The sequence below is a fragment of the Apteryx rowi genome, unplaced genomic scaffold (genome assembly GCF_003343035.1).
Source record: "Apteryx rowi isolate R43461 unplaced genomic scaffold, aptRow1 scaffold_469, whole genome shotgun sequence".
Taxonomy (NCBI): Eukaryota; Metazoa; Chordata; class Aves; order Apterygiformes; family Apterygidae; genus Apteryx; species Apteryx rowi.
This window is the reverse complement of record NW_020450726.1, coordinates 373,153-400,427: the sequence shown is the minus strand read 5'-3', so window position 1 is coordinate 400,427 and position 27,275 is coordinate 373,153. Positions and strand designations below refer to the sequence as shown.

Sequence of the window (27,275 nt, the reverse complement as noted above, 5' to 3'; positions counted from 1 at the left end):
GGAAAAAAAAAAAAAGCGCTAAGGGATTTCCCTGTCTCCGCGAAGGGAGCAGCAGCGGGAGCCGGGCTGCGGCGGCTCGCGTGCTCCCGGCTGGGCGCTGGGGAAGGGAAGGGAGAGCGGGGGCAGCCCGCTGCCGCCGTGAAACATGGAGGCCGCCGCCTCGCCCGCTCGGCGTTTCCCCTCGGTACGCCGGCGTGCCGCCGGTGGTGCCCTCCTCCCCTGCTCTGCCCTGAGCTGCCCTGCTGCGGCAGGACCCGGCCGGGCCGGGCGCCGGCTCCCTTTGGATGCCTAAAAGGAGCGGGCGAGCGAGGAAAATGCAGACTCACCGCTGGGAAGAGGAAGGTGGTGGCCGGTTCGGTGTGTGAATAAATAAATAAATTTAAAAAAACCCAAACCCTGTGTTAATTGGGTTTTTGAGGAAAGTCAAAAGTGGTGTAATCAGTGCTGCTCGCGGTCCGYGTAGTTGCTGTTGAATCCGTCTGGTTTAAGGCGTATGAGGGAAGAGGTGTGATCTGCAGCAGGCATTGCTGAAGCGGGGTACTCTAGGCGTTTGCGTGGACAGACGGTCTGAATGGTGGGTTAAGTCCCCTGTGAAGCATCTGTGATGCTCCCTCGGAAACCTGTTTTGCATGGCACTGATGAGCATGAAACTCCTTGTCGAATCGAGAGGCTGGCCTCGGTGGAAAAGGGACTGGTTTTGTTCATTCTCAGGGGAAAAAAAATCATGTTGAAAGCAAAATGATGGATGCCAGTACTAGGCTTACAGTCTGCCTAGCGTGGTTACAAATAGGTACACATTGTCTGGTAATCCTGCATTTCTGAAGATCCTGCCAGCTGTATTAATAGGCAGCTTCCACATTTGTGTGTGGGTAGAGGGATGACACAGGCTTGATTAGCTCGTGAGCTGTGCGGTGGTGACTTCTGATACTGATGACTTTTGATAACAATGAAGTTGCATTAGCTCAGTCTTGCGATAACTGCAAATCTCAAAGCAGCAGAAGGACATGCCAAATGCTTATTGAAAACCTCTTAGACCGTATTTAACAACTATGGCATTCTAATTTCTGTGTGTGCCTACAGGGGTTGCCTCGTTCAGCCTGGGCTGTGACATGCTCTGGAAGATGTTCTGGCTTCTCTGCTGGGCTTTGGGAGTGGGAAGAGCTCCTTATGTTCCGCCTCCGTTCTCTAGGTCGTGATCCGCTTTTCTGTAAGAAAAGGGTCTGTTAGGAGATGTTGGTGCCTCCTTTTGTTTGGACAGGAGGTTTTCTTTTATTTTGGTGAAATGCAAAAGGGAATGTCTTGAAGCAACAAAGTGTGGCTGGACATAGTGATCAATGAAAAAGCAAAAAGCTTAGTTTGGTGTATGGGGTTGCAGACAAAATATTTTTCTCTTTATAGTATTTACAGTGACAAATGCTTCCTTTTTCCTGTCACTTGCAGAGAATGTCAGCAAAGCTGTAACTGTTACTTAGAAAATAAGTAAAAACATGACTGTGTTTTCCAGGAGGAAAAGAAAAATCCCAAATGATGAGTTTTAACCTCAAATTAGTTAAATTGGTCAGCTGCACTACCAGTGGGATTATTAGCTTTCCCCCTGTCTGTTTGTAATACTAAGGCTGAAGTAAAATTAGAGCAGCCTAACAAATGGAAYTTTGTTATTTGGGAGATACTTTGTTGGAGTATTGGCCTGCTGATAGGTTCAAATTTCTTGAAATGTGTACATTTCCAGTTTCTGTTTTGGTTATGTAAAGGTAAAGTCGCTCTGAGTTGTTGTGTAAATAAGTTTCAATTGAAATTCTAAGAGAGGTTCCAGAAGAAAGAAGCTAAACTGGAAGTGAGGTAGTAGTATGAAAACAGAATGTGTCATGAATTTGAATGAGGAATACCTTTACAGGAATTGGAGGACAGTGAGGCAGCATACTTTGTTACCTATTTGATACCTAAATATTATTATCTGAAGTTGAAAATAATGAGAACACCTTGTTAGATCGGTCGCCTTGTTTGTGGCAGGATTGAAGAATAAAACTGCCTAACAAGCAGAGTTGGTGCCAAACATGGTGATTACATTTGGACTGAGAAAACTCAGTGGTTGTAGGAAGTGCCTTTCTATCTTATATGTAAACTGGAGATTAGAGATGACTGTCTAAACTGTCAGAAAGGGTATGTTTTGAGCTGAGAATGTATAGACAAGCATCACTTTTTTTTTCTTTTTAATTAAAAAGACTATTTCCATGCATTTAAAATGATCAGTAGAATCCCTTAAAATTCTTCAAAGACATGAAAACGAACTATTACTATATGAAAAATTAGTGGCAGGGACTGGGTTTAGGGGTGTTGATGTATGTGTTTAAAGATGCTAGGTCTATTCTGAATCAAAAAATATTATGATAAAACTTTTCAAAATGTATTCTAAGTTTTAACTTAAAATCAAGTATATTCTGAAAGGCTGAAAAAAGTTATTGCATGAACATACTTTTATGGAAGGGTAGGCTTTTAGTAAGTTTGGGTGTGAAGTTGAATTTGAGGGACTATCATCAATGCATGGCTTACAAGACAGTAAGTGTACAGGGTTTTCTGTTGTTTTGACTTTTTTCTTAAAAAAAAAAAAAAAAAAAAAAAAACTTTTGCAGCTTCAAGTCTTTAGTACTTTGGGAAGGTGACACCCAAAACAGGCAACTGACATGAAGGGACAACCCTCATTCTTGCCCCCTGATGTATAAATCACACTATTATAACATCTTCCTTCAAATCAAACAATTTTTGCTAGTTGGAGTTCATGAGTTTTGCTTTTGTGCATAATAAACAAAACTTTTCCCATCTAGCGTAGAAGAGATTAGCAAAAAGAGTAAAAGAGATATTGGTCATATCTTTAGTAACTAAATTAACTTTCTGGGAAGRTGGAGAGATCTATGAATAACAAAGGGTGTAGAGAAAAAGGCTTGTAAGCACTTCAGTCAACCCTTGGCTAGATGGTATAGCAAGTACCTCTTACAAATGATTCTGAAAGTCTCAGTGGGAAAAACAAAAACAAACCAAACAGGCCATTAACTATTAATTCTTCACGATTTTGTGATGGAAGTGGATGTATTTGTTATTTCCCATAAGATATATCCAGGGTGAGTGACTTCAGCAAGCAGTGCAGTTACTTCATTCATGTATGGACTAATGATACCGTTTTCAAAGCGACTGAGAAGACTCTTCTTGCTACTACCTATTTATTAGCGAACTTGCCATATTTCAAGAAGGAGCAAAATTTACATGCTGAGCAAGGGGCAGGGGCCTTTTTGGCAGAGACTGAAATGCCGGAAGAACAAAGGAAAAATGAGGCAGGCTCTGGAAGGCTTCTCAGTAAAGATGTTAACTACTCAAGTTTTGCGAAATCAAATCCAACCTAACTGTTGTTGATTGTTATTGATGACTTGAGCTGGGAAAACAAAAAGGTAGGGGAATTTTTCCAAAGTGTGAAAATGAATGTAGGCAGATGGCAGAAATCTTTCCTCAGGAGGAGGAATATGTTTGTAAGGTTAAGGCATAGTGGGTCTGAAGCAGAGGGGCGTTCTCAATACAGCGTTCAGTGTTCCACCTCTCTTCAAAGGGGAGTGAAAGAACAAGGTAGCCAGAATAGCTTTGAATGGTACCTGCTTCTAACATTGTAAACTTATTCTTTGTTGGTGGTGCTTATGTATGTACTTCTTAATGTAAGCTTAATGATGAGAGAATTTTAAGCTTTGAACTACATGAAGGTACTAAAATGTCTATGCCAGTATATTACAAAAATGGGATGCTGAAATACGTTGTAATTATGGGCATGTAGTTGAAGACTTCTGCAAATACTAGTGACTTGAGAGATTTGGATCAATCTGCTTAAAGTTTTGGTTGGACAAAATGTTGCTTCTTGTAGCCTTAACTGATCATTTCTTGTGTAGCTGAGAGTGTATATGGAGTATAAATGAGAGTGGTAAAAATGTATAATTGTTTTTTTTTTTAATATAGCAATCTTGTGATTTGCTCACTTTCTGTGGACAGCACTTAACAAATAATACTGTAAAGATACAAATCAAAAGATTTGCTTAGAAATGTAGGATTTCAAGTTTAGGGGGAGAAACTATGTTTTGCTTCTCCCTGGTCATCTTGTTTTATATACAATTGTCTTGCTTGCTTTACATTAGTGTCTATGTGATAGAGGTTGGAAAGCTGACTGCCCATGGTAGACAATATTAAAAATTCTACTGAAGCAGAGAAAGGTCTCCTGGGAAGGGGAGGGGAAGGATTATATGTAAAAGTAAGCATACTACTAAAAAGAAGCTAACATTTTCATGAATAATTAAAAAAAAAATCCTGCTAGCTTTTAAATTGTGGATAAAATAGCTTTTATATTAGGTGTCAAAAAAAAAAATATTTTTTTTAAAGCAGATTTCAGCTTAAATCCATGAAGCAGAACACACAACATGTAAAGTTAAGATGACTTCTAGAGTTTCAGTGAAGGTAGGACCTTTCTAAGATGGTTCCTCCATCTCCTGCCAGTATGTAGTAGTTAACTTACAGTGAATGTAGTCAGAGCTGTGGTTGTGTGGGTTACTTGGCATTACAGTTGGAACAGAATAGCTACGAATGTCTAATAAAAAGAATCTAATGGTGAAGCTGAAAGTGAAGTACTGGCCAGCTACATTGGTGGTAAACTCACAGCCCCCCCCCTCCACCCCCAGCCCCCAGTATCTCCATGCTGTCCTCTGCAAGGCCTCTTGGCCTCATGGTCGTGAGGAGCTATGCATGTTTGGGGATTTAATGAAGTGGTGAGGTATGTGGAGAATATAAAGTATCAAACAAGTTAGCAGCTCTTTCCTGCAGCTTAGAGTGAGTGATGCCAGCATTATGGAGTGCATAGGTCAATTGCTGCTAGTTACTGGAGGAGTGTATGGACATCAACTTTACGAAGCTAATGGGTAGCAATATGTGCACAAGTTACACAGCAGAAGAAATAGGATAGTAACAGTGTAGGGAGCTTGAAGAGAGAATGAAGATACATGTTTCTCTGAGAACTTTTAAATGGTTGGCAGACTATTTTGCTTTCCCTCTGCTCTGGAAGCACTTTTGCTGGTAGGGTGACCGCAGCTCTTGGGGGTGGCAGAGCAGATCATTTCAAGATATTAAAACCTCTTAATTTTTTATTAAAAAAATAAATAAATCTGGTATCTACTTTTCAAGACTCTTATTTTGTCCTCTTGAGTTGCATTGCTAAGGGAGAAGGTTGTAGCAGTATAGCTGTCATTAGTACTGGTCAAACCAGGTTAAAAAAGAAGCAGGTCCTGTTGTTAAGTTTTGAATCCAATTCCAGCAGTATCCTTTATAATAAGATGGTAAAATTGAGGGGAAAAAAAAACACAATAAAAAAAAGTGATTTGAAAAGAAAAATTGTAAAAGAAATAGAGAAATGTCACAACTTGATAGCTGCTGGTGTGCAGAACTAAAATTACTGCAGAAACAATGAAACAACAGTGGAGAAGTTATTCTGGGAATAGTGTTGTTGGATTGACTTCTCCTGGAGCAATGCACAGGAGGACAGGGCATTTCAGTGTAAGATGCAACAGCTGTGGTACACAACAGCAACTGCATGTAGTGTGGAACAGCCAAATATTTTGGGGGGATACTGAAGGACAGTGTGAGATAGAGGTTTGGTTATATTTGAAAGGGCAAGAAGCAGAAGTCATGAACGTTTCTGAGAGGGGACAGAGCATTACTTGTAACATCTGTGATAGCTGCACAGTTAACAAACTCACTGTACATCTGAAGTGGAAGTAAATGGGAGGTGGAGAAAAGCTGTTTTTGAGAGGAGGATGAGTTGGTGTTAAGGGTTCATGTGCTCAGAACTAAGCATTAGAAAGGAGTTGGTAGAACTGGAGTAAGACGTGGTATAGCTAAGGCTTTCGTAGTTTGCAGAGCTTGATCACTGGGTGGACAAAGCAGGGAGTAAATGTTTCTTAAAGAAGTGGTTTCTCTCCTGTTAAATATGTACCATAGCAACACAGCACACACAAGTAATTTCATTGACTGTTAGGACAAAAACTGAAATCTCATGTGGCTTCCAAGAGCTTTTCAATGAAAAATGACCATGTAAGCGAATAAAGTCTGAAAAAGGACAGGAAATATCTTCCCCCACCTGATCCCCAATATTAGAGAGAAATTATTAATGTTGCTCTGCTCTTTTGCAATTAAAAAAAAATGTAAAGAATTCAATTGTCAACAAATGGAGCTGTTTTGAATGCAGAACACCATTAGATCAGTTTATTAGTAGGGTGAAATTGCACTGCGATTGTGCCCTGCAACTTGAATAAAAAAAAGTGAGATCACTGTGAAATAGCTGCATGTGGTCAGCAAAAGTGTTAAAATAGGAAAGCACATTAAAACTTTGGAAATGCAATAGTGGGTGAGTGATAGTCTTTTGAAAGTGGGTGATGATTCTGCTGAGAACAAAGGAAACCAATTTTCCTGCCTGATGTTGGTGAGAACTAAGTGTAATCAAAAAAAAAAAAAAAGCTACCAGTTAGAATAAGAAACTACTTCAAAACTAACAACTAAAATGTCCATGTCTCCTTGTTTTTTCTCATAAAGAAATTTGCTTGATTTGGAGAAGAGACTTTGTTTAACTTTTAAACGTTTTTCTTGGTGCAGAGAAATCAAAAAGTAGACTACTGSTGAAGTAATACACATGATCTGCAAAGCTGAGTCATATTCCTTCAGGAAGGATACTGCTGTTTTGAGAAAACAGATCACTTACCCAGCAGTGAGGAGGAGGAATTAAAATGACAAGGAACAATTCAAGTGCTTTTAGCAGTAGACACTACAGTGCATTAAAGCATCCATTTCTCAGGCTCTGGAATAGGTTGTTATATTGATATACAAAGAGGAGGGTCATAAATGAGTTGTGTCCACAAAGTTTCACCAGCCCATGTGACAAGAGCCTATAGACTTTGCTTTAAAGATATGAATCCTTTCCAGTGGCTTATCTGCTAAATGGGTACTCTAACTCATCTGAAACTGGAGCTGCAGATCCCAGCTGCTTGTGGTTACACAGAGAAGGAGGAGATAACCTAATTGCCTTTTGGGCATTTGTTTAAAAAGTAGGACAGTTTTCCAAGGCTGCTGAATTGAGTCTTCTCAAATCGTTTAGTTAAATTTGTTTCATCTCCTTATGTTGTTGTTACTACCATGCATAAGGGCAGTAGCATTGATTAATAATAATAATAATAAAAAAATCGCAAATACCTAACACACTTTCCTACTGAGCAGTGCTGAACTGTGCATCTTGCTGGTAGTTTGAATGTGATGTTTTGTAACCCGGACCTTAAAGAAGGCCTGAACTTAGTAGTTTTGGAGTGTTTGGGTTTTTGTCTTCTTGAGAGGAAGAAGGGACCTTTGCAGGGAGGTGAGAAAATTCCTCAAGTTTTGTGTCTGTTAAGGATAATAAGATAATAAGGAAATGAGATGTAAATCTTTGGAAGAAAACTGGGTTTCCAGCACTCAAGATATGCTGGTAGTTTGTTTTGTCTGGTATGTTTTATGTTCAAGTATTTCAACAGGGTGCTCGTTTAATTCTTACAGATACACGTAGGAGTCGGGTTAATGTTATCAGCTTGTGTAACAGAGTCAGAATATGAGGCTGAGTTTCAGGAAAGTTTGTTTTATCAATTTGCATGAATACATATGTGTGTGTGTATTTATATGCTGCCGAACAAAATATTTGGTGTGGTTTGAAAACTGAATTTGCATGATGAATCTTTAAACAAAAAGCTGGGGAAAGTATTCTGGGCTGTAGAGACCTTGACAGCACTATTGTGGCTGAGTCTAGTGGCATGGATTCTAGTCTAACTGAGCCTCAATCACTCGTGTTTCCTTGTTGTCTCAGTACACCTGTGAGCAATAATAGTGATTCTTGAGGTGTCTGCAGATTGTAAACAACTGCTAGTGTTTTTGTAGCTAACTTCATACATGCCTGTTTAGCGACTGGAGCACTTGGGGGTCTGATAAGTGAAATGAGATTTTATGAATGCTGAAAACGAACAGGATGTGTTAACTACCCACTTGTTTTTACCTTGCTCTACCTCATTTTTTGCATAAAAGAGCCAATCAAAATCCGAAAAACTTGCACTTTTTTTACTGAATGCCTGCATTTTTGGACATCAGTGAAACTATAGCCACGTGAGATGCTTGTCAAGGCGTTAGGTCAGTTAAAAGCTTCTCACTAAGCTTTGCTTTAGATCATGTAACTGGTAAATAACTTTGAGGCTGTCAAAGACTAGGCAATGTTTCTGCTTAGATTTCTTGAAAAAAGAAAATCATCAAATGCGGAAGCTTGTTTTCAGAGCCAAAGCAGATGTTAGCTCTTGGGAGGAAATGAGGTGATGTTTCTTAAATTTCAGTCTAGATGATACAGGGAGAATACATCAAGACCAGCAGCTTTAACATCCTAAGAAGAGAATGAGAATAAATGCAATCTTTAGATACTAAATACTACTTAGCTAACCTCCTGTTGGTTCTGCTGTACTTACAGTGAAGACTTGCCTGTACCTTACTGGATATAACTTTTTAATGAAAGTGTTAAGGTAATAGGTCCTTTGCTTTCCAAATGTTCATCTTGTCACTCGGTTTTGGACGTGTTGGGTTATTTAACATTTAGCGCAAAGATGACTTAGTTTGCTGAGATCATAAAGATGCCCCTCCCTCTTCTGAAAATTTAGTCTAAGGTATTTCAGTTGAAATGTCTTGGCCTTTTATAGTTCTTCTGAAATTAGAAAAATAGATATCTGCAGTTGAAGGCACTCAAAAAAAAAAAAAAAAAAGGGGGTGGGGGGAGAGCTGCCAGTAAATAAAGGTGAATTGAAATATAAGTTGACTGTGAATAGTCCTATTCTATGCAAAAGCTGCTCACCCTTGGAATGTTGAAAGTCGAACTTAAACACCTAAGCTTTTATCTCTGCCTTCATTCATTTGTTTTATTGATGTTAGTTAGCAGCTTCATTTTGGTTGCCCATTTTGTGTCAGATTTGTTCCAAAATGATGGAAATGGCATGCTTACACCATTAGCTTGTGCTCCTGCTTTGCACCCCTTGGAGTCACACCTCAAGTACCAGTTCTCCACAGGTAAAGCTACTTGCTAGACTTGAACTTGACATGGCTTGCAAAGATCAAAGAGGGCATGAGTCCTGTGCATTATTGACTGACAAGGGTTTACATGGGCCAGGCTTCTGTAAGGACAGCAAAGACAAGGCTAACTAAAATCCTTTTAGGACAATGGCACCTTTTCAGATGGAAAGATGAGGTCAGCCATAATGGCTTATGTAGTAACTTGTTGATTGCCTTGTTAATGCTTAATTAAAAAATATTAGAGACAGGCTTTTCCAAATTTAGTGGAAGGTTATCTTTGGAAGGAAAGAAAGGAATAGTGTCACTTGATTGAATTTCTTGGCTCAGTGGCTGAGAACTAAATTACAAACCTGACCTTCATCTTTGTTCCTGTTATGGGAAAATTCGACTTTGTCTATTGAATTACCAAGGCAGCAGAGCTAAGCCAAGCCTACTTTTAAGAAACTGATAAAATAAGGGTTGGCAAGTGATCCTTGCAGAGAGGGATAGCCATGACATGCTGTTGCCTGTTGGTGCAGAAAGAGCAGTATCTTCTGTAGTATGCTGCAGGGCCTGGAGTCAGGCTTTGCCATCCTTAACTCAAAACAAGGCTACAGCTCAGCCAACAATAACCACTTGGTGTGTGTGCAGCTACTTCTTATTCTTTTCTATCCTGGAATCAGATGCATCCTTCCTAGCCAAAGGGAAACATTTGGGAAGCTGTGACGCATTTACACAGATGAAGGAAGGAAATGTCCAAAAGAGTCAAAAGCTAAAATTAGATCAGTTTACTGAGTTGAACGCTGGGTGGGAATTGAAGAACTAAATAGAAATCTAAATTTATACCTTTGTTAATTACATAACTGCATAATATCATCCTTTCTATTCCCTCCTCTCCCTGCCCCCCTCTCCCCCCCCCAACTTTCTACTGGACTACTTCGGGTAAAGACTAATGTCAAGCCTTCTAAGATTGCTTTTAAGTAGGAGACAGCACTAAGAAGTCTGATCATCTCTGATTACTGTTATAGCACAGTTCTCTCTCCAGAAATGTAAATAAAGTATTGCCTGGACTCTTTTTTTTTTCTTTTCTTTCTTTCTTTCTTAAGTGCTCCACTGTGGAAGTGAGATCTCCTGATCCTACTGAGCAGGAGGTTTAAGGCAGTAATTGATTTTTTTTTTGGCCTCAACATCTGAGAGATTAAAAAAAGCAGTAGTCCCCTCCCTTCCCCCCGGCTTTTTCAAGAGGTAGTAAATTTGCATTTAGCTGAATCTGATGTAAAAATGTAAGGTAGCATTTAAGCCCAGGTGTTTAAGAATTGATTTGTGTGATGCAAGTATCTCTAAAAGACTTGCCTTCTGCCCTACCACAAACCCTAGTTTGGGAGGCATCAGCCTGCCTTTGTGATTAAGAAAAAATAAGCTTGTTGGAGTGTTTAAAAATTGTCTTAAACACAAGAGAACACTGAAAAAACTCTCAATGTGCGAAGAGCATTCTAGATTGTTTCTCTTAGATGACCAAAATAGAGCCATCAAAATCACAGTGAGCAAACTTCCTTTCCTTGTCCCTGGAGCAGTACTGTGTTTTTTGGGGGAGGGCAACCCACACAATATTGCTGATTAATAATTGTCCTTTTCCAGCCTGACAGAGAGGGGCCAGTGCAGACGAATCCCTGTGATTCTGAATTTGTCAGCTGCCAGTGAAGAAGAGCTCTTTTACCATGCTATGTATAATTCTAAGCTCTCCAGGAAATGTAACAGGAACTTATGAGTTAGAATGGTAGCATCCAAGGAATCGGGAGTTGCCTTAAAAAGAGTTGATGCGCATTGTAAATGTACTAAGTGGTATAGATTACAGTGTATAACTTCAAGCAATAACTGCCCCCTCCCCCCAGAGATGAAGGGTTTTTGTCCTAATAAATTTACATTTAATACCTTCCCTTTTCTTACTATATTGCCTGCTATAAAATGTTTACTTGTCAGATGTATAAAGTGCTGTGCTCGTTTGTTTTGTTTTTTCTTTTCCCAGAGGAGCTTGAGAACATTTTTGCAAGGTTGTTTTGAACAAATTTGGTTTATTTGATTACTAAAATAGTATCTGTTCCAAGCAGCAATTCATCTGTTGAAGTGGTACATGATTTGTAGAAAACTGACCCGAATACGCACAGTAGTGGTATAATGTGCCAATTTAAACTTTGTATTTAAGGACTATATTGTGATAACGTAGTATGTGGCAACTACTATTTTTAAAATCCCATTTCTGTAGAATATGCTTTTGGATTGGATCTTTCCATGTTGCTGTATCTCATAGTGCTAACTCAATATTGTGAATTTAGAGCTGTAAAAGTTTTTGAAAGACCAATTGGTTAGCTGAGGTGATAAATTAATTGGTGAAGCTTCTGCTTGTAGGCAAGGTTGTGATGTAGAATCTGGGCAGGACATTCCCTGGACATGTACTGCAAGGTAGCATCAAGAGAGGGATCAAAGAGCAGGAAGCTATTGCTCTCCGTGATCTTGTAGATGGCCTCTAAGCAATGAAGAGGAAGTTGTAGAGTCCTACATTGAGTGTGTGAAGGTGAGGATGAATATACCTTAACATTAAGGCAGAGCACTTAATGGATAGCCTTCAAATTGTCTGAGCAGCCTGAGCACAGTTCCCTTCTATGCGTACAGTGTTATGCTACAGCTCTCTCGTGTTGATACAGCCCAGAATAAGATGAGTGTGTTTGATCACAAGCAGGCAACATAGTATCCTAGGCTTTAATTTGTTTCTTTGTGCAATGTTTTCAAGCACTTGGCATTGGAATCTCCCTCTTACTCACCTCCTTTGCTAATATGCTGTATTCTGGCTTGTGTTCTAGCTACAAAACTTCAGATAGCAGGGTGCATAAACTGGCTGTTTTGGGTTCTCCTGGTTTAATGAGACTTGCCTAACAGCAGGAGAGATGAGTATCAGAGGAAGGATAGCCATCTTTTTCCAGAGTGGCTTTTTACTGTTTTCAYTGTAGTCCTCACTTGTGTGATCACTTCTTTTGTTCCTTTTGCTCAATAGATAAGACAGAAGTCCAACAGACAATAAACTCAATCACTTGGCATCAGTGTTCATCTCCATAGGAGGTCCATTTTGTGCACAGAGATAAGTAGGGGGTCCTATGGAGAAGCGCTGCATGGTTTGAGTGTCAAAGCGTGTGTGCTGCATTGACAAATAGGGGTTGCACAGGAAGCGTTAATGCTACATTACCTAGTTTTTGAGTGCTTTTTGTGGCAGCTTCAATCAAGCCTGGTCCTAGCTCAATTAAGTCGTTGTTCCGTGTGTGTGTAAAGTTTTCATTTAATACCATAGTGGATGACAGTAGTCTTAGCGGACTACAATGGACTACTGTGTTATAGCAGAGCTATTCTGGGAGTAGAAGTGCATTAATTCACTACATGATATTGAGCAAGGCAGCCGTGTAAGCTGCTTTTTTTATGGAGACGTCGATTACAGGAAAGCATCTCTTCAGATAAACACAAATTAAATACTCTACCAGGAGAGTTTTTTGACAAAAAAAMCCCCAGTACACTCAACTTAAATTTGCCATGTAGTGCTAGCTTATTCAACAAAAACTTATTTTGAATCGACTTGTTTGAGCATCAGGTCAATTCTGTCACTTTTTTTTTTAAAGCAAGGTGTAAAAATTGTCAAATGTCAAGGAGGAAAAAGGAACCAAATGTCAAATTATCTTTTCATAAGCTTATATGTAATTAAAATCTAAATGATGTAAAGTGCCTTTGTATGAGGGGAAGCCTTGCCCAACCTAATGGGCTACATTTAAAGTGCAACACCCCCCTTGAATAGTAGATAACACTGAAAGACTTAAGTGGAAATACATGCTAATGAGTGACTTAAGTTACTGTACTAATTCTTTTCCAGCTATGTGGGATATATTAAGTGTACAGGTGGTAAAATTGCCACTTTAATAAGAAGCTTTCTAAACTGAGCAGTCATGTTATCTACAAAGAAGGTCACAAATGGAGATGAAGGGATTTCTCTTTTTAGGATAGCAAAGAATTACATGGCTGTGTAAAAGCCATATTACTCCTGTTTGGTGGAATAGAAGTTAGCTGGATATGTGAAATAACTGCTTCCATAGTAAACTAAATCTGGTAATGCAGTGAAATGGATCCCTGATTAAAAGGTGGCTAGGAAGATAGGTAATTAACAGACATAAAACATCCCCATATCTCCATAGTGGAGTTGCTCACCAAAGGTGACAAGCATTTGGAAGAGTCAGAGTTGTATTTAAAAATTTCAATATTCATTAGTTTCCAAGCCCTTTTGTCAGAGATTGGTTCTCTTAGGCTGTGTGCTGGTCAAAAGCTAAGTGTGGTATTACCATCTACTATATTAAATACAAGAATGGGATAATTCTATTTAAATGTTGAATTTCTCATCCAAGTGTCTCTTCCTTTTGAAGAAGATTTAAAGAATTAGGTCAGGATCCAAGTCAAAGTTCAAGGTTTCTGTTACGCTGTTGATAGTGCAGGAGAGGGGAGGGAAGACGTGAGCAAAACAGCAGCTCTCACTGGGGACTAATTGAGCAGTTTCTAACCAGTGAGGTAGGACTTTGAGTGAGTTGTTGAGCATGTGATAGTTGAAGCAGAGCTCCAGAGAATAAACCCTGCTGTACTTATCTTGGTTCTGCCTGAATATATTCAAGAATTGTCACTGCCATGAGAACTAGTCTTCATACTTGACCTAGGGGCAGGCAGGAACATATCTAAGATGAGGGATGAGAGAAAATCTAGCAAGGTGAAGATAACAGGCAGGTCAGGGTGCGGGAGTTTGCTCATAGAAATATTGGAAATCTGCATGCTACCTACCTACTGCAAAAGCCTCTGTCTTTTTTTTTGTGGTTAAGGTCTTATATGAAAACTGAAATAGAACTAAATGTTCTACTAATGTGCATAGGCAGATTAAGAGATGCAAGGGAGCCTGATTTTTCACAGGCCATTTGACAGAAAATGTACCGTTTCCTTGAAGCAACTACTGATTTTTAAGGCAAAAGGGAAGGTTTTTTTGGATGAAGTAGAGCACAAGAAGGGTGAATAAAGGCAGAAGAATGGGAGGGTGGTACTGGTTACCAAATGCAGAAATTGCTGGTGCTGTGAGGTCCCAAAGGGAACTGACACTTGGAAGGACCAGGGAGGTGAGTTACCTTTTGCAGCTTCCATGCTGCTCGGACGTTTGTATTGCAGATAAGAAGCACAAGCTCTAAAGAGGCCTTCCCTTAAGTAGGTATAACACTTTTTCATTCCCTGAAGAGAAGAGCAAGAAAGAGGAAAGGAAAACTTGAATAAATTCCTTAGTTTTGTACTGTAAAGTGCAATCTTGATGACATAACTTGAGAGTAAGTTACCGTTTACCTCTGTTAACCTCAAAAATGACCTTTTTTCATACTCTTCCTCAGATTCCTGCCATTCACAGTAGAAACTTATTGTCTGGCCTTTTGTTGGAAGAGCAGTTCAGTTGTTCCAGAAGTCCATTGATACAGTCTTAGCTCTCCAGAAACCCCAGTAGGTAAACAACTCTGTGGTTAGTCCCCTTTCAGTAGTCTCAGATTTGCCAAAAGATTGCTGCAAAGGATATATAAGAGGCTGTATTAAGGTTAACAAATCTTTTTAGATTATCTCTAGATAATGATCTCATTGAGGTCACATGAGATTCCTAATCACATCTTTGAATTGATTTGGACTGTAGAACTTGGGAGCAGAAGAATAAAGCTTCCTTTCCAGCTGGAGAAGTGTCATAACTGTAGGAAAATAAAGTGCTCTGAGAGTGGTGGTGCTGACTACTTGTTTTGCTGACAGTTGCCTCTTTTTAAGGAGACTGATCAAAATCTACTGCATCAATAAATGCATGTTCCCTAATGAATAAGCGATTATGACTAATTTCAGGCTGACTTCTTCCCATGGAGTTTTTTCTTCATCAAAGAGAACTTCTCTTCAAAAAGAAATAGTGTGAGATGTGAAGCATGCATTGCCTTGAATTGAACTATAAAGAGGCAACTAAATCACCTTCGTATTGATTGTTGCCTTCTAATAAGGTATCGTTGGAGGAAAAGATGACATAATTAATGTAAAGGTAGCTTTCTGAAAAGGACAGTCCTGTAGCTGAAAAACTGAAGTTGAATGAAAAGAAAAGAGCTGACTAGAGTTTACTCCCTGGGCTACTTAAAATTTCAAAGTTAATGTATTTTGAGATGTTGCTTTGATGTCAATCTTGGATCTAATCCTGCAGTGCATAATTAGAATTGTCCTTCCCTGTGATTTTTAAAGTGCTTGTAACTGCCTTCAGTTTAGCACAGAAAGTGGGTATGGTCACAGTAGTTCTCAAGTAGCAACTATTGAAGCCCTGTGTAAGCCTATTATACATGCAGATTATCTAGTCTTAACAGCATTCAGGTGTGTAAAAGTAGGAATATATTGCCATAAGAATTATCCAAACCACAACCCCTACCTTTTTGCTCTCTGTCTTTAATTTGAGCAGGTATATACGGTGTTCCTATTGCATGTCCTGCTTTCATGGCTTATTTGGTCAGAGTTCTGATTCCATCAARAGTACTTCAGTCAGTGTCTTAAATTAAATATCAATACTGCAACACTCCAAGCTAGTGGAAGAAATTGTCTGTTATCCAAAGGTGTGAATTTACTAATTGTTTGATAGCTTGAAATTGTTCTTAATTAACAGCATAAGTTTTGTAAAGATAGCTGTGTATTAATGCGCTGATTTTCCTGTAAAATTGGCCTTGCCAAAGGGATGCTTTGTGATGGCATCCTATCATGATAGGAATGGAAAAAACTGATTAGCGCAAAGAGGCTTGCGTTTATGTGCAGGGTTTGTTTTGGGGAAAAAAAAATAAAAAATCCATATTGTTTAGAAGAAACAAAAGTATGAGGGTAGAAATTTATAGCAAATGTAATGCACAGTTCTAAACAGGATCCTAGATATCCCTCATAAGAGCCTAGCTTTGATCTAAAACTTGAAAATAAGTGCTTGTGCTGCCAGTGGTTCCCCCTGTGAACGTGTTCTGATCTGACTTTTAAAAGTTGTAATAGCTTCTAAAGCTAGAAATTGTTAGTCAAGTTTTGCTGAGGCTTGCTGTCTGATATAGTATACTTTTTGGGGGGCTCTTTAGCTGTCTGGGGCTGCTTGCCTGTTGCCCCCCTGCCTCTTAGAACTGGTTTGGAAGATCCCTTGAAGCCAAGGCTCCATGCCGGACTTTACTGTGCTTAGTACAAGGGTCCTGTGGTCAGACTGGCTCCTATGCGTGAGGAAAAAATAGATTGGAATACAGGCTACACAATTTGAATTCCTGAGGAGAAAGAGGTCGCACGTGTTGTCTTTAAAACAATTTTAGTCACTATGTCTCTGCCTTTCCCTTAAGCTTTCAGATCCCTGTTTGAATATGGCCTCAATTAAATAACTGTCCTTTGAAGGAAGTCCTTTGCTTGATATACAGTTGGTATACTTGGAACATTAGGGCATCAGTTAGGATCCAAAATTAGGAACCACTTGGGATGGATAGTGCCACTTGGACATTGAAGAGAACATTGTCTCTTTTAAAAGCTTTCTGAAATGGCCAACTTTGAAAATGAGGTACATCCTTATTGCATGAAAGAAAGTGCTTGCTTCTCAGTTTCACCTTATAACAACAAAGGTGAAGTGATATTGTATGTTGAAGACAGTGCAAGTTGAAAGAGGAGAGCCATGTGCTCCTTACTTGCTGCCTCTTTGCCCTCTGTCTCTCCTCACCAGCTCACAGATGTAGGAGGAAAAGCTCAAAGTTGACTCAAAGAGGGGAGAGAGCATCTCACTCCAAAACCAGTAATAAACGTGTCGGTGGCAGAACAATATTGTTTTAATGTGGCCAAGGCTCTGTTCTGTSCTTTGTACCAAATTCCCCAATTCCATCCTGTTTAAAAACAGCTGTATCAGCCTGGATTCTAGGCACATTGTGCTCATTGCCACAGTATCCATATCAATTGATTGGTACAGCTGTTTCAGCAAAAAAAAGAGAGCTAAGGAGGCTAATGTGGCATTGGCTATGAGATAGCAAGTCTGGTAGCAGAGCTGTTAAAGCTGGTCAGGCACATGTGGAGTTACAAGAAGAGAAGGTAGAATTAGGGAGAGGGCTCTTAGCTGTTGAAGCTCAAATTGCTTTTGGGAGCTTGACAGTGGAGGAAGATACAACTGTCCAGCCAAACAGTGCCAGGTGACTTGGATCCAAACATACAGTTGTTAAATAGTAAAGATGAATTTCAACCAACTGTCTAACCAGCGGGTGCTAAGGAACTTAATGTCAGCTTTTGCAGACTCTCTCATTGTGTCAGGCAATATAGAAGGTTAGGCTTAACTTGCTTGATTAAAGGAAATACCTTATTTCCAGTAATGCTTGAGCTAACATGCATGGCACTACTGTGATTTGAACTTTAAAATAAAATTTGAGCTAGCTGCTCTACATTTGCTCTCTGACAAATTTCTGTGACTTGTACTGGACTGGTTGTGGGCAAGCAGGGAAGGGAGAGCACTTCATTTTTTTCAGTAATTGTATAATTAAATTCATTGGTGGTAGGCCAAGGATACTGATCACAAGGGTTGGTGCTGAATCAGAAGGAACGCTTTAAATGGCACTCTGTTAAACAGAAACATAATTGCTCTCTTTTTCCCCTTCTTGGCTTATTGGATGACTGAATTGCTCATTTCATACATGACTTTGAATGTGACTGGAGCTGTGAATCAGTATTTGTTAGAGTTCTGCATCCGGCTTATGTTCTGATTTCCCTTTTCGGAGCTTGAGAGGCTGTCTGTGTTATTGCTAACTGTGTAATGAAAATCCTCTTAAACTCTCCTTGTTATGAGTGGGTGAAAATGTTTGGCAAACACATGAATCAATAATTGCTTATTTGCTTCACTGCCGCTTTTCAAAAGCAGCACTGTCCTTTTTGCGTTTGCACAAATAACCAATGTCTGTTCCCAAACTGATAATTAACAGGGGCAGATAACTTTAGACTTTCCTTCACAAAGTCGTTCTACAACTGCCCCTCTTTCTGCAACTGCTCTGGTTTATTTCATCCCTCATCTTTCATCAACTGCAGCAAGGCTTGCATCAAAGTTACAATAGGTTATATGCAGTTAAAAAAACCTGATGATCATTTTAAAGTTATTCATTGGTTTACCCTGCTGCTGAAATGCCTGCAGCTCTGTGCATGAAAAAAAAATGAGTAAACTGAAAGAAGGCTATTAAGAGGGGAAATAAACGGTTGTCTCTATATGACGAAAAACATTGCATGTAACTTGTAAGTTTTCATAAAGAAGAGACTGGATTTTTAATGGCCTAGTCTAATGTGTCCATTTTGTTTTGCTGTTGCTGGCTGAAATTGAAAATTAAAATGAGGGGAAAAATATCTTAATGATTACAGTTTTCCCTTGGGAACTACTTCAGTTGTGGCTTTCTCATAAGAGAGATTGTGGCTTCCTTTCTATTTCTGTGGCATGAAAATACAGATTTGCGTAGCCAGTTTAACTTAAGAATATTCTCGATGCCAGTCTTGGAAAATAAAAAAAAAACCTTCCAGGTAATGCTTGCATTTTAAGGAAGTCTCTACCTGAATCAGATTGCCGTCTTCATGTGACCTTTGCCAAAAGTAATTGGAATAGTACATGTGCAATATAGTAAGGAGAGGACAAAATAATCTATTTTCATGTAAAATATATATATATATTTTTTCACTTCTGTAGTGAAAAGGCAAGCTTTCAAGACTACCTGCTTTACTTTGATATTCAGTTCAGTGGCATCTTACTCCTCTGGAAGACTGCAAGATAGATTCAAGCTGTGGTTTACACTATTGCAAATCAGTAGGGCTCACTGCCACTGTAGCACACAGTTTTTCTTGGGGAACTTGCTTTATTCCCGAACTTGACTTCTTCACTCACTGAAAAAAATATTTTTGGTACCTTAACTTACTTTAGCATGATGAACAAAATTAAAGCCTCAAACTATATTGCTGTATAGATCGGAGGTACCATAGATGCAGTACCTATATCTGTACAAACCAAGAAGTAAGTGCAGATTGTTTGGACCTCAGTGATGGGATTTAGTGGAAAGAAATYTTTTTAGTGGACGGAAGTTAGGAGGGAAAAGGATTGCTTTCTCCTGTGTTCTATAGGCTTGAAGCTACATATAATCTTGGTGTCTAGAGCCTTTAATGSCTTTAGCTACAGTAGTATTTTAGCTCAGATCAGGCTATGTTTTTGAAGTGAATTTCTTGATTGTCTCAATTTACTGTGCTTTCCTGTCCATTGTGGAGCATCTCAGGTGCAAAGACTGGACTCCTTTCAGGTGAAATTAAATGGAAAGATATACTCCAGTTACAAATGGATATTCAGTGCGTGGAACCAGACAACAGCCTGTCCAAAGTAAAACCTCTTGCAAAACATGTAGTTTGGAGGCTGAGTCCTCAGCACCAAGGTTTTGCTCTACTCTTATTGTCTTGTGCTGCAAGCTAACGTAGATGCAGCCTAGGAGGGCCAGTAGATCGGTCGTCAAGCTGAGCGGATGTTCTAATGGCACTGCAAAGAAAAACCTTGCAGTGATGGACAGTTAATTCACTGTGAGAATTGAATGATCCCTCTGAAGAAGTGGACCATAATTCAGAGCAAGGGCAGTCAATCTTTCTAACCCTACTTATGGGGTATCAAAACAGTTGTGGGGCTGTAAGGACTTGGCGCACTGAAGAATGGGAAGAGATGTCTACTTGAGTTACAGGTATGAGATGAGGAGATTGGTACTGGATAGGGCTCAGCAGCTCTTGCTGTTGTGCTTTCTTCTGTAGCCAGGACTTTAAATTACATGTCWGCACAGCCCCTGTGCAGGTCCAAGTTTTGGCTGGTAACTCTTGAAGAGCTCTGCATGTCTGAAAAGCACAAGTTGGCCATTAATGCCCTAGAGAGAGATGGACATTCAGGGTTCCTCTCTATCCCATGTGATCAGATGGAAGGCGTTTTCTCCCTGCACACACTCACTCCTAGAGGAAGTATTGTTGAGACATGAATGGGAGGAAAGGCAGACACTTCGCACTCCTCCACTGGAAATATTGAGGTGTTTCTTCTGTAGAGCTGCTCAAAGCCAAGAAACAAATAAACCCTGTTGGGAGAAGACAACCAGAAGCAGGCATTTGAACTGACTCTCAGATGCAAATATGCTGAAGAAATCATTCTCACCCAAAAAGCTGCTTCAATATGTTTTTTGCAGAAAGGAGTTCAGTAACTAAACTGTCTTGAATAATTGAGTTCATATGTTTTGAAAGCACATGTAGAATTTGTAGAATTCAAATTTCTACAAATTTGTAGAATTCATCATTGGCTGCAGTAATTTTGCAATATGACAGGTATCTCTCTCCAGAAGCTAGTTATCTAGAAGATAGTTCCTTACATTGTGCCCGTTCTGATGGGCATAAATAGTTAGCTCCTAATACTTGCATACATTTTTGAATTGAATGCTGTTAATCAATCTAGCATTGATGTAAGACTTAGGGCTCTAGCAGTCTTGCTGTGGTAGTTGGATTTGACCTCCTTGCCCCATCTGCCAGAATTTTCATTTCTGTACTAAAGTTATCTGAAAAGGGTATGTGCTGAAGTCTCAGCTGTCTGTCTGCAGTTTCATTGTAGCTCAGTAGTTGACTTAGGGCTTTGAAAGGCTATGCTTCAATGGAGTGCTGGCACTCTCGTTTTTCTGTGGGTGGCTTTGGTGACAGGAGGGTGTCAGGATATCTCTAGAAGAGGTATAGCATTTGAAGTTGTAAGCAACATTGATCARTTCTGATTAAAAATTCTGGTGTGGAACACTTGCACTTAATGAAGACCTGCTGAAGGACTTAGTGATGGACGCTGCTGACAATAAGGGTTTGCTGAGATCTTGATCTCTGTAAGGGCTGCTGCTGACTTACCCTAAAAGCTTCAGGACCAAGATTCTTGTGGCTGCTGAGTGTGTTTGCATTGCCCAGAAGGGGGTGACAGGAGACTAGAGTGAAAATTTGGATTTCTCAGGAACTGCTGTGGGAGAGTTCATTTGCATTTGCAGAGTTGTCTGCAGAGGTGGTAAGCTCTGGCAGAAGAATGGGACAGGCAGGCCTGGCTTTTTTTTTTTTTTTTTTTTTTTTTTTTTTTTTTTTTTTTTTTAAAGCTCTAGTGAGCCATAAGTTGACAGTATATGAGAAAGAAACTAAATGAACTTTTTTTTGGTTTAATTCCCAAGGTTTGAACTGAAAGCTTTAGACAACTCCTCTGGTCTCTCAAGGCTTTCAGATTTAAGTTTCGTATTTAGTTCTGGTGTAGAAAGACTTAGTATGAATCTGAAAAATGGTGGAGGACTTTGGCATCGTCAGTAAGATGGCCCTGTCTCAACTCAGGAGCATTCTGGGCAATATACTTGCACCTGTCAATTTTGAATATAATATGTATCTTGCTACATAGTCTTTAGTGCCTTAATATTGTCATATTTTTGTTGGAGGATGACTTAAACCTTGGTCCTCCAGGAATTCTTTTGGTGCCTGTACATTGAAGCATCAGCAGCCATCTATTTCCTACTGGAACCTGATGCACAGCTTCCCTTCCTTCAGAGGGAAGTTCAAATAATGGCATGACTTAGTGGGTAAGTTTATAAATACTTGTATTGATAGCTTAGTTTGAATCTTAGATAAGTGAGTATGGCTAACAAGCATTTGTGGTTTACATTGTTCTGTGAAAAGAATGTGTATTACAGTTAAGATGATGGTGTTACTAATGGTTCTCTATCTTAAAAAATTACCTTTTGGGGTTTCTTTTTGTTTTTTGTTTTAATTCCAGAATCATGGGTGTGAAGGGAGAGAATTATGTCTTGGGAAAGAATTCACTTTGGCTGCACTTACAAGTTGAGCTGTTGGTCATGGAGAGCTCAATGCGGACTGTGTGTACTGGCTAACAGCACAGTTACAATTTGGAGTCATGGAGAACTTCAGGCATCCCTTTCCTTTACCTAAGGAGGGAAAACGAAAAACATTTTGACTGGGAGTCAGTCTGTCATCTGTCAGGGGAATTGGCTCGTGTGAGTCTCTTTCAGAAGAGAAAAGGCTCTCACCTGTGTTGTTGCTGCACCTTTTTGTTCAGAGAACGTGTTTTGATATTTTTAAAGTGTAAAAGTAAAGCATATTTTTAGATATTCAAAGAAACGTATGAGCTAAAAAGAGTACCTCAGCCTGCAATATGTTCTGGTTTTGTTATGCAGCTCCCAGCATCCTAAACTTCAGTGCATTTCTCTCCCCTGATGGATACTCTTAAGGAGTTGTAACCATTTGCTTGACTCTGTTAATAGACCATCTGTAAAATCCAAATTGTCAGGCATGATTGAAAACACTCCCTACAGAGTCAGAATTGCCATATTTGGAGTTGCATCTAGAAAGAAGAGAGGAAAGGGAGTATTTATGGGATAATTTTCTTGTCTCTTAATTCAGCCTCTTTCCTACTCTGCTATTCCATTTTGTAGTCAGTGCTGCAAGGGCAGAAGTCCCTTGGTGACAAAGCTACTGAATTCTGCAGACGTATGTCAATACTAACAAAAAGGTCTCAAAAGGGGTGTTACTCAAATACATGTAACTCCTGTAGAAATGTCAGCTTTGGTTAGGTTGAATTATGCCTGTCCCTCAATGTAAATTCTGTTACAAATTGCCAAGCAGAGTGTTGTCTCTTGCAAAAGCAGCCCCTTATCACTAGGTTGCTTGTGTGACYTAGGGAGTCAAGCAGAGAAAAGAGCACATTGCCTTGACATTAATTATGAACACTCATTTGGGAGGAGCAGCTGTTCCTCTACCTTGAGTACTGTAGCAGAAAATGTGTTTCCCAGGTAATAGTAAAATGACTAAAGCACTCTTCTGGGGACCTTTCATTTTGGTTGATAAATTGTGGACATGAGCTATCGCAGAGTACTACTTATTTCATGTTATAATATTTTGCTGGCATCCCAACAGGTGCTGTTAACTATAGCTTATTAGCAGCTGAAATTGCTGTCTGTAGATTTCTACAAAGTGTCTTAAGCTACAAGAATGTGAAGAAGCATTTTCCTGATGGGTAAAACCAAAGGTTCATCTGGCCCATTATCCAGTCTCCAGTGGTGGCCAAACCAGATGCCCAGGAAAGACTATAAAGATTGGGCAAATCTGTCATGCTTCTCCCTTGTGTTGTCCCAGCATTCAGCTGGACTTCCAAAGTCAAACGCTATTTCCATAATTTTAGTGACATGCAGAGCTTTGTTTTTCTGTTAACTTGTTTAGTGTTCTCTGGGACTTGTGTACACTTCTATATCTCTGACATCCAGTAGTAGAGAGTATCATAGCCTTAACTACATGTTGGATGGGGGGCCACCTCCTTGTGTTGTTGAGAACCTGCTACCTTCTAGTTTTGTTTGATAGCCCTGCCTCTTGTGTTGGAAGAGTTGGCAAACAATTAATTTGCCCTGCCCAGGCCACTCATGACTTTATAAACCTTTCTTGTGTTCCCCAGCTTTTCCATGCTGAAGACTCCTACTCTACTTTGCCATTTTTTTTGTACAGAAGGATTCATCTTGATAATTCTTGTTGCTCTCTGAACTTTCCTTAGTTTTTTTCTTTTTTCTTTTTTGAGAAGGTGGTACTGTGGGACTAGAACACATCGTGTTCAAGATGTGAGCACACAACAGACTTACGCAGCTGTATAATGTTGTTCCTAATGTTGTTCTCTGTTCCTTTGCTGCTAATTCTGAGCATTTGATTTGCTTCCCMTTCCTCCTCCCCAATTCTGAGCAGTAAGTTTGTTTCCCTGGAACTATCTATACTAACATCAGGATCCCACTAGTAAGAATCTGTCATTGCGTATTAGAAGTCAGGATTTTTTCCCCCTCATGCATGCTTTTGTTTTTATCTTCACTGAACATATCCTTGAAGATAAGGTGACAAAAATACTAGCTAACTGGTAAATGAAGCTGAGGCAATTACCAAATCAGAACCAATATAGTTTGGGCATTAAGTGCTGAGTTAAACAAAATGCTAATGTAAGATAAGTTCAGTATTTGTAAGCCAGTTGTCATAAATATAAGTGAAGTTGTTAGTGACCTTGGGTTGCCTGGTAATGGGCTGCAAGCCTCAGGTCTGAGACAAACTCAGTTTTTAATTTTTAACAGTAAGGTTGTTTATTTCTAGTCTCTTCAAATCCTAGCTATTGTAGTTTCTGATAACTCCAGTTCAAAGTAACTGGCCTTGGGGAGCTCTGGGGATTCAGATATGGGTTTTTATTTGCAAAGGGATGGTGTGGTTTCTCATCCCTTTTGCACAATAGCTGGAATATAGATTGCCTTGTTTAATGTGTCATTTAAGTATCTGCAAGCTGTTGCCTCTGTTGGTGGGGTTTATGAACAAGACTATGATGCTATTGGAGAACACAGAAACAAAGGGCTCTCCATACTCTTATAAGATGACATTTCATTCTAAATTAAGCTGACTAGTTTATTGTAAGAAATAAATTCTGAAATACAAAGGCAGCTGTTGTTGTTTAACTTGGTTTGGACTAATGCTGTCATGATTTCCTCTTTGTATGTGGACACGGGGTGAGAAGAAGCCCTTGGGTCTGGTGGTATACACATCTGGCGATGCCATCAACTAATAATGGCATTTTAACGGTTCCTGGAATTGGATTTGGTATTTAAGCTGATACTAGCACTCAGTTCTGAAATGGTTAGGAGTGGCCCCAGCTTCTAGAAAAATGTGCTGTAAAAATTTTACTGTACCTATGCATGGTACTGCTAGAGCTAATGCATTTGATTGCTGAAACTGAGTGGAAGGTTTTCACTTTCATGTAAATGATGGCTCTTTAGGCATAGTCTAGTTTAATGCTGACTAGGATTGTAGCTTAAGTAGGTTGAAGCTGCTTTTCTTAGGAAGTACTTGGTGTTGATACTAGTCTGGACCTCCATGTTCCTCCTAGTATTAGCAACCTGGAAAAACTTGTTTACTTCCACTGCTGAAATGTGCTTGTACCCAGACAGTTCCCATCTTGGTGAAGAAGCACATGTATCCTGAATTTAAAATTAGATGAACTAGTGTTAGTTAGCACAATTATAAGGAAAGGTGTGTTTTTATTTTAAAAAAGCTTCCATTGAGCTTGTAATAATAATATTTATTGTTGAGTTGGAATTAGCAAGAATAAACTTGATATTACTTTGTTTCACATCCTCTTTGCTGATGTTTTTTATAAAAAGGGGTTTAACAGATATGTCAGATATCTCAAAATAGTACAGGTGAGGAAATGTCTGGTTAGAATGAATGGTTAACAAGCTTTCCCATAAAATGATTTTAAGGTGAGAGAATGGTTTCCAAATCTTTCAGTGAGAAAGTGCRTTTTAAGCAGTATAGTAATTGCTCATATGAATCATGATGGGTACATAAGTTATCATTTTTTTCCAGCTTGCAATAGTGCCTGACTTTCTTGATTCTTACTGCAATGAGAGAGAGATGAGGATGTTCCTCCTGAGAATAAGGAAGGTGTTATACATGATGCAACAGCATAAATGATGAATAAAACCTTGATTTGTATGTAGTTCAACATAAACTGTTATTTTGGATGTTATTTCAGTAACAGAACTGCTGATTAATTCTTTAACTTCACAATACACTGACTTCATCACAGGCGAGCTTTAATTAAACTTGTTAGTTGTCCCTAACTATATTTTATGAAAATGTAAGCAGCTTTGTTTATTTTAAATAGCAAATGAAACTAGCCATTTGTTAGTATGGTTGGGAACTTCAAGCCACTCTCCAGTGGCAACAGGGAGTCCTTTAATGATATATTGGTTAGTTCTAATTGGTGAAATCAAGCTGAGTAATTTAGCGGTTGATATTGATCAAGTGCAATGGAATGCTATTTAATTAGAATAACTGCTGCACTGTCTTTAAAGCACTGTCTGTAAGAGGGAAGTGTCTTAAAAGCATGTGTGCCACGCCTTGTGGCAAGCCCTTCTCAAGGGACAGGAAGAGGAGTGTATGTTTGATGTTGCATAGGCCTAGAAAAGTCGGAACGTAGCAAAACTCTCAGAACAAATTTGGAGTTTGGACAGTGGAAATACATGGACTAAATATTTTCAATTTTTAAATACCTAATCATGATTTTGATGTAGTCAGCTTTAAAATTGAGACTCTAAAAGGAAAAAAACATATTGGTAGACAAATACAAAAAGGTAGATATGTGAAAGGGAAGGTAGAGCAAAAAAGGCTAGCATGAAAAAACAGAACTATGAAGTTGAATACCTTCCTGCTCAGTTATGTAATAGGAGACTTTTTTCACTTGGATATAAAACACACGGGCATACATAAGAGCTTGCAAAAGATATGTTTGGGTAAGGGCTTCTGTTTGTTTTTACTAACAAGTCATGACCTACAGATTCTCTGAATCAAGAAGTGGTACAATGTGACATCTCAACTTTTGGTATGTAGATCTTAATTTTGTTTTAATCAGATTATATAAAAAGACAATTTTACCACTAACAACTTCATCATGGCTATGTTGCATCTTGTGATGCAGGTTCATGGTAGCTCTGTCACAACAGAAATATTAAATAAAAAAAGGAAAAAGAGGTGGGGGGCAAGGGGGAGAAAAGAGGTGGGGGAAGCATTTTTCAGAGTTGTGTTGTGTGTATTGGAATTAGAGTTTTGAAGTTGTCATCCTTCATGTGCCCAGGAATGAAAAAACTAGGGCGTCCTTAGTACTTGACCTTGATCTACTGCTTAGGATGCTAGCAGTGACTGTAATAGTTAATTGTATTAATTGCACAGTGGCTTAGTGCAGCCTGTTTAGCAATATCACTGCTATAGCCAACATGCGAATAACACTGCTGAATAGATAAGTTCTCTTTAATGGGAGTTACTTAATCCCCTCTCTGAGTTTGCTCTAGGACTTGGGTTTATAGCAGAAATGCAAGTGTCTTAGAACTTTTGCAGCTGGAACAAGTATTGCACTTATTAAAAACTCGGTTCAGTAAACTCAAAAAGTAAATGTGTGTTTTGTAACAAAGTTTTTAAAGCATTTGATAACTCTGTTTTAAATATGATGAACTGTT

At 39.2% G+C, this 27,275-nt stretch overlaps 1 protein-coding gene across 5 annotated transcripts in view; it reads left to right on the top strand.

The window, feature by feature from the left end:
- Nucleotides 1-1,159: 1,159 nt before the first annotated feature.
- Nucleotides 1,160-27,275, top strand: part of TRIO (trio Rho guanine nucleotide exchange factor) — a 254,157-nt gene continuing 228,041 nt past the window's right edge. For all 5 annotated transcript variants that reach the window (XM_026077921.1, XM_026077924.1, XM_026077928.1 and 2 more), the window contains exon 1: nt 1,160-1,207. In XM_026077921.1, coding sequence (XP_025933706.1) covers nt 1,168-1,207 — 40 coding nt within the window. In that variant the 5' untranslated portion in view covers nt 1,160-1,167. The remainder of the gene's footprint in view (nt 1,208-27,275) is intronic.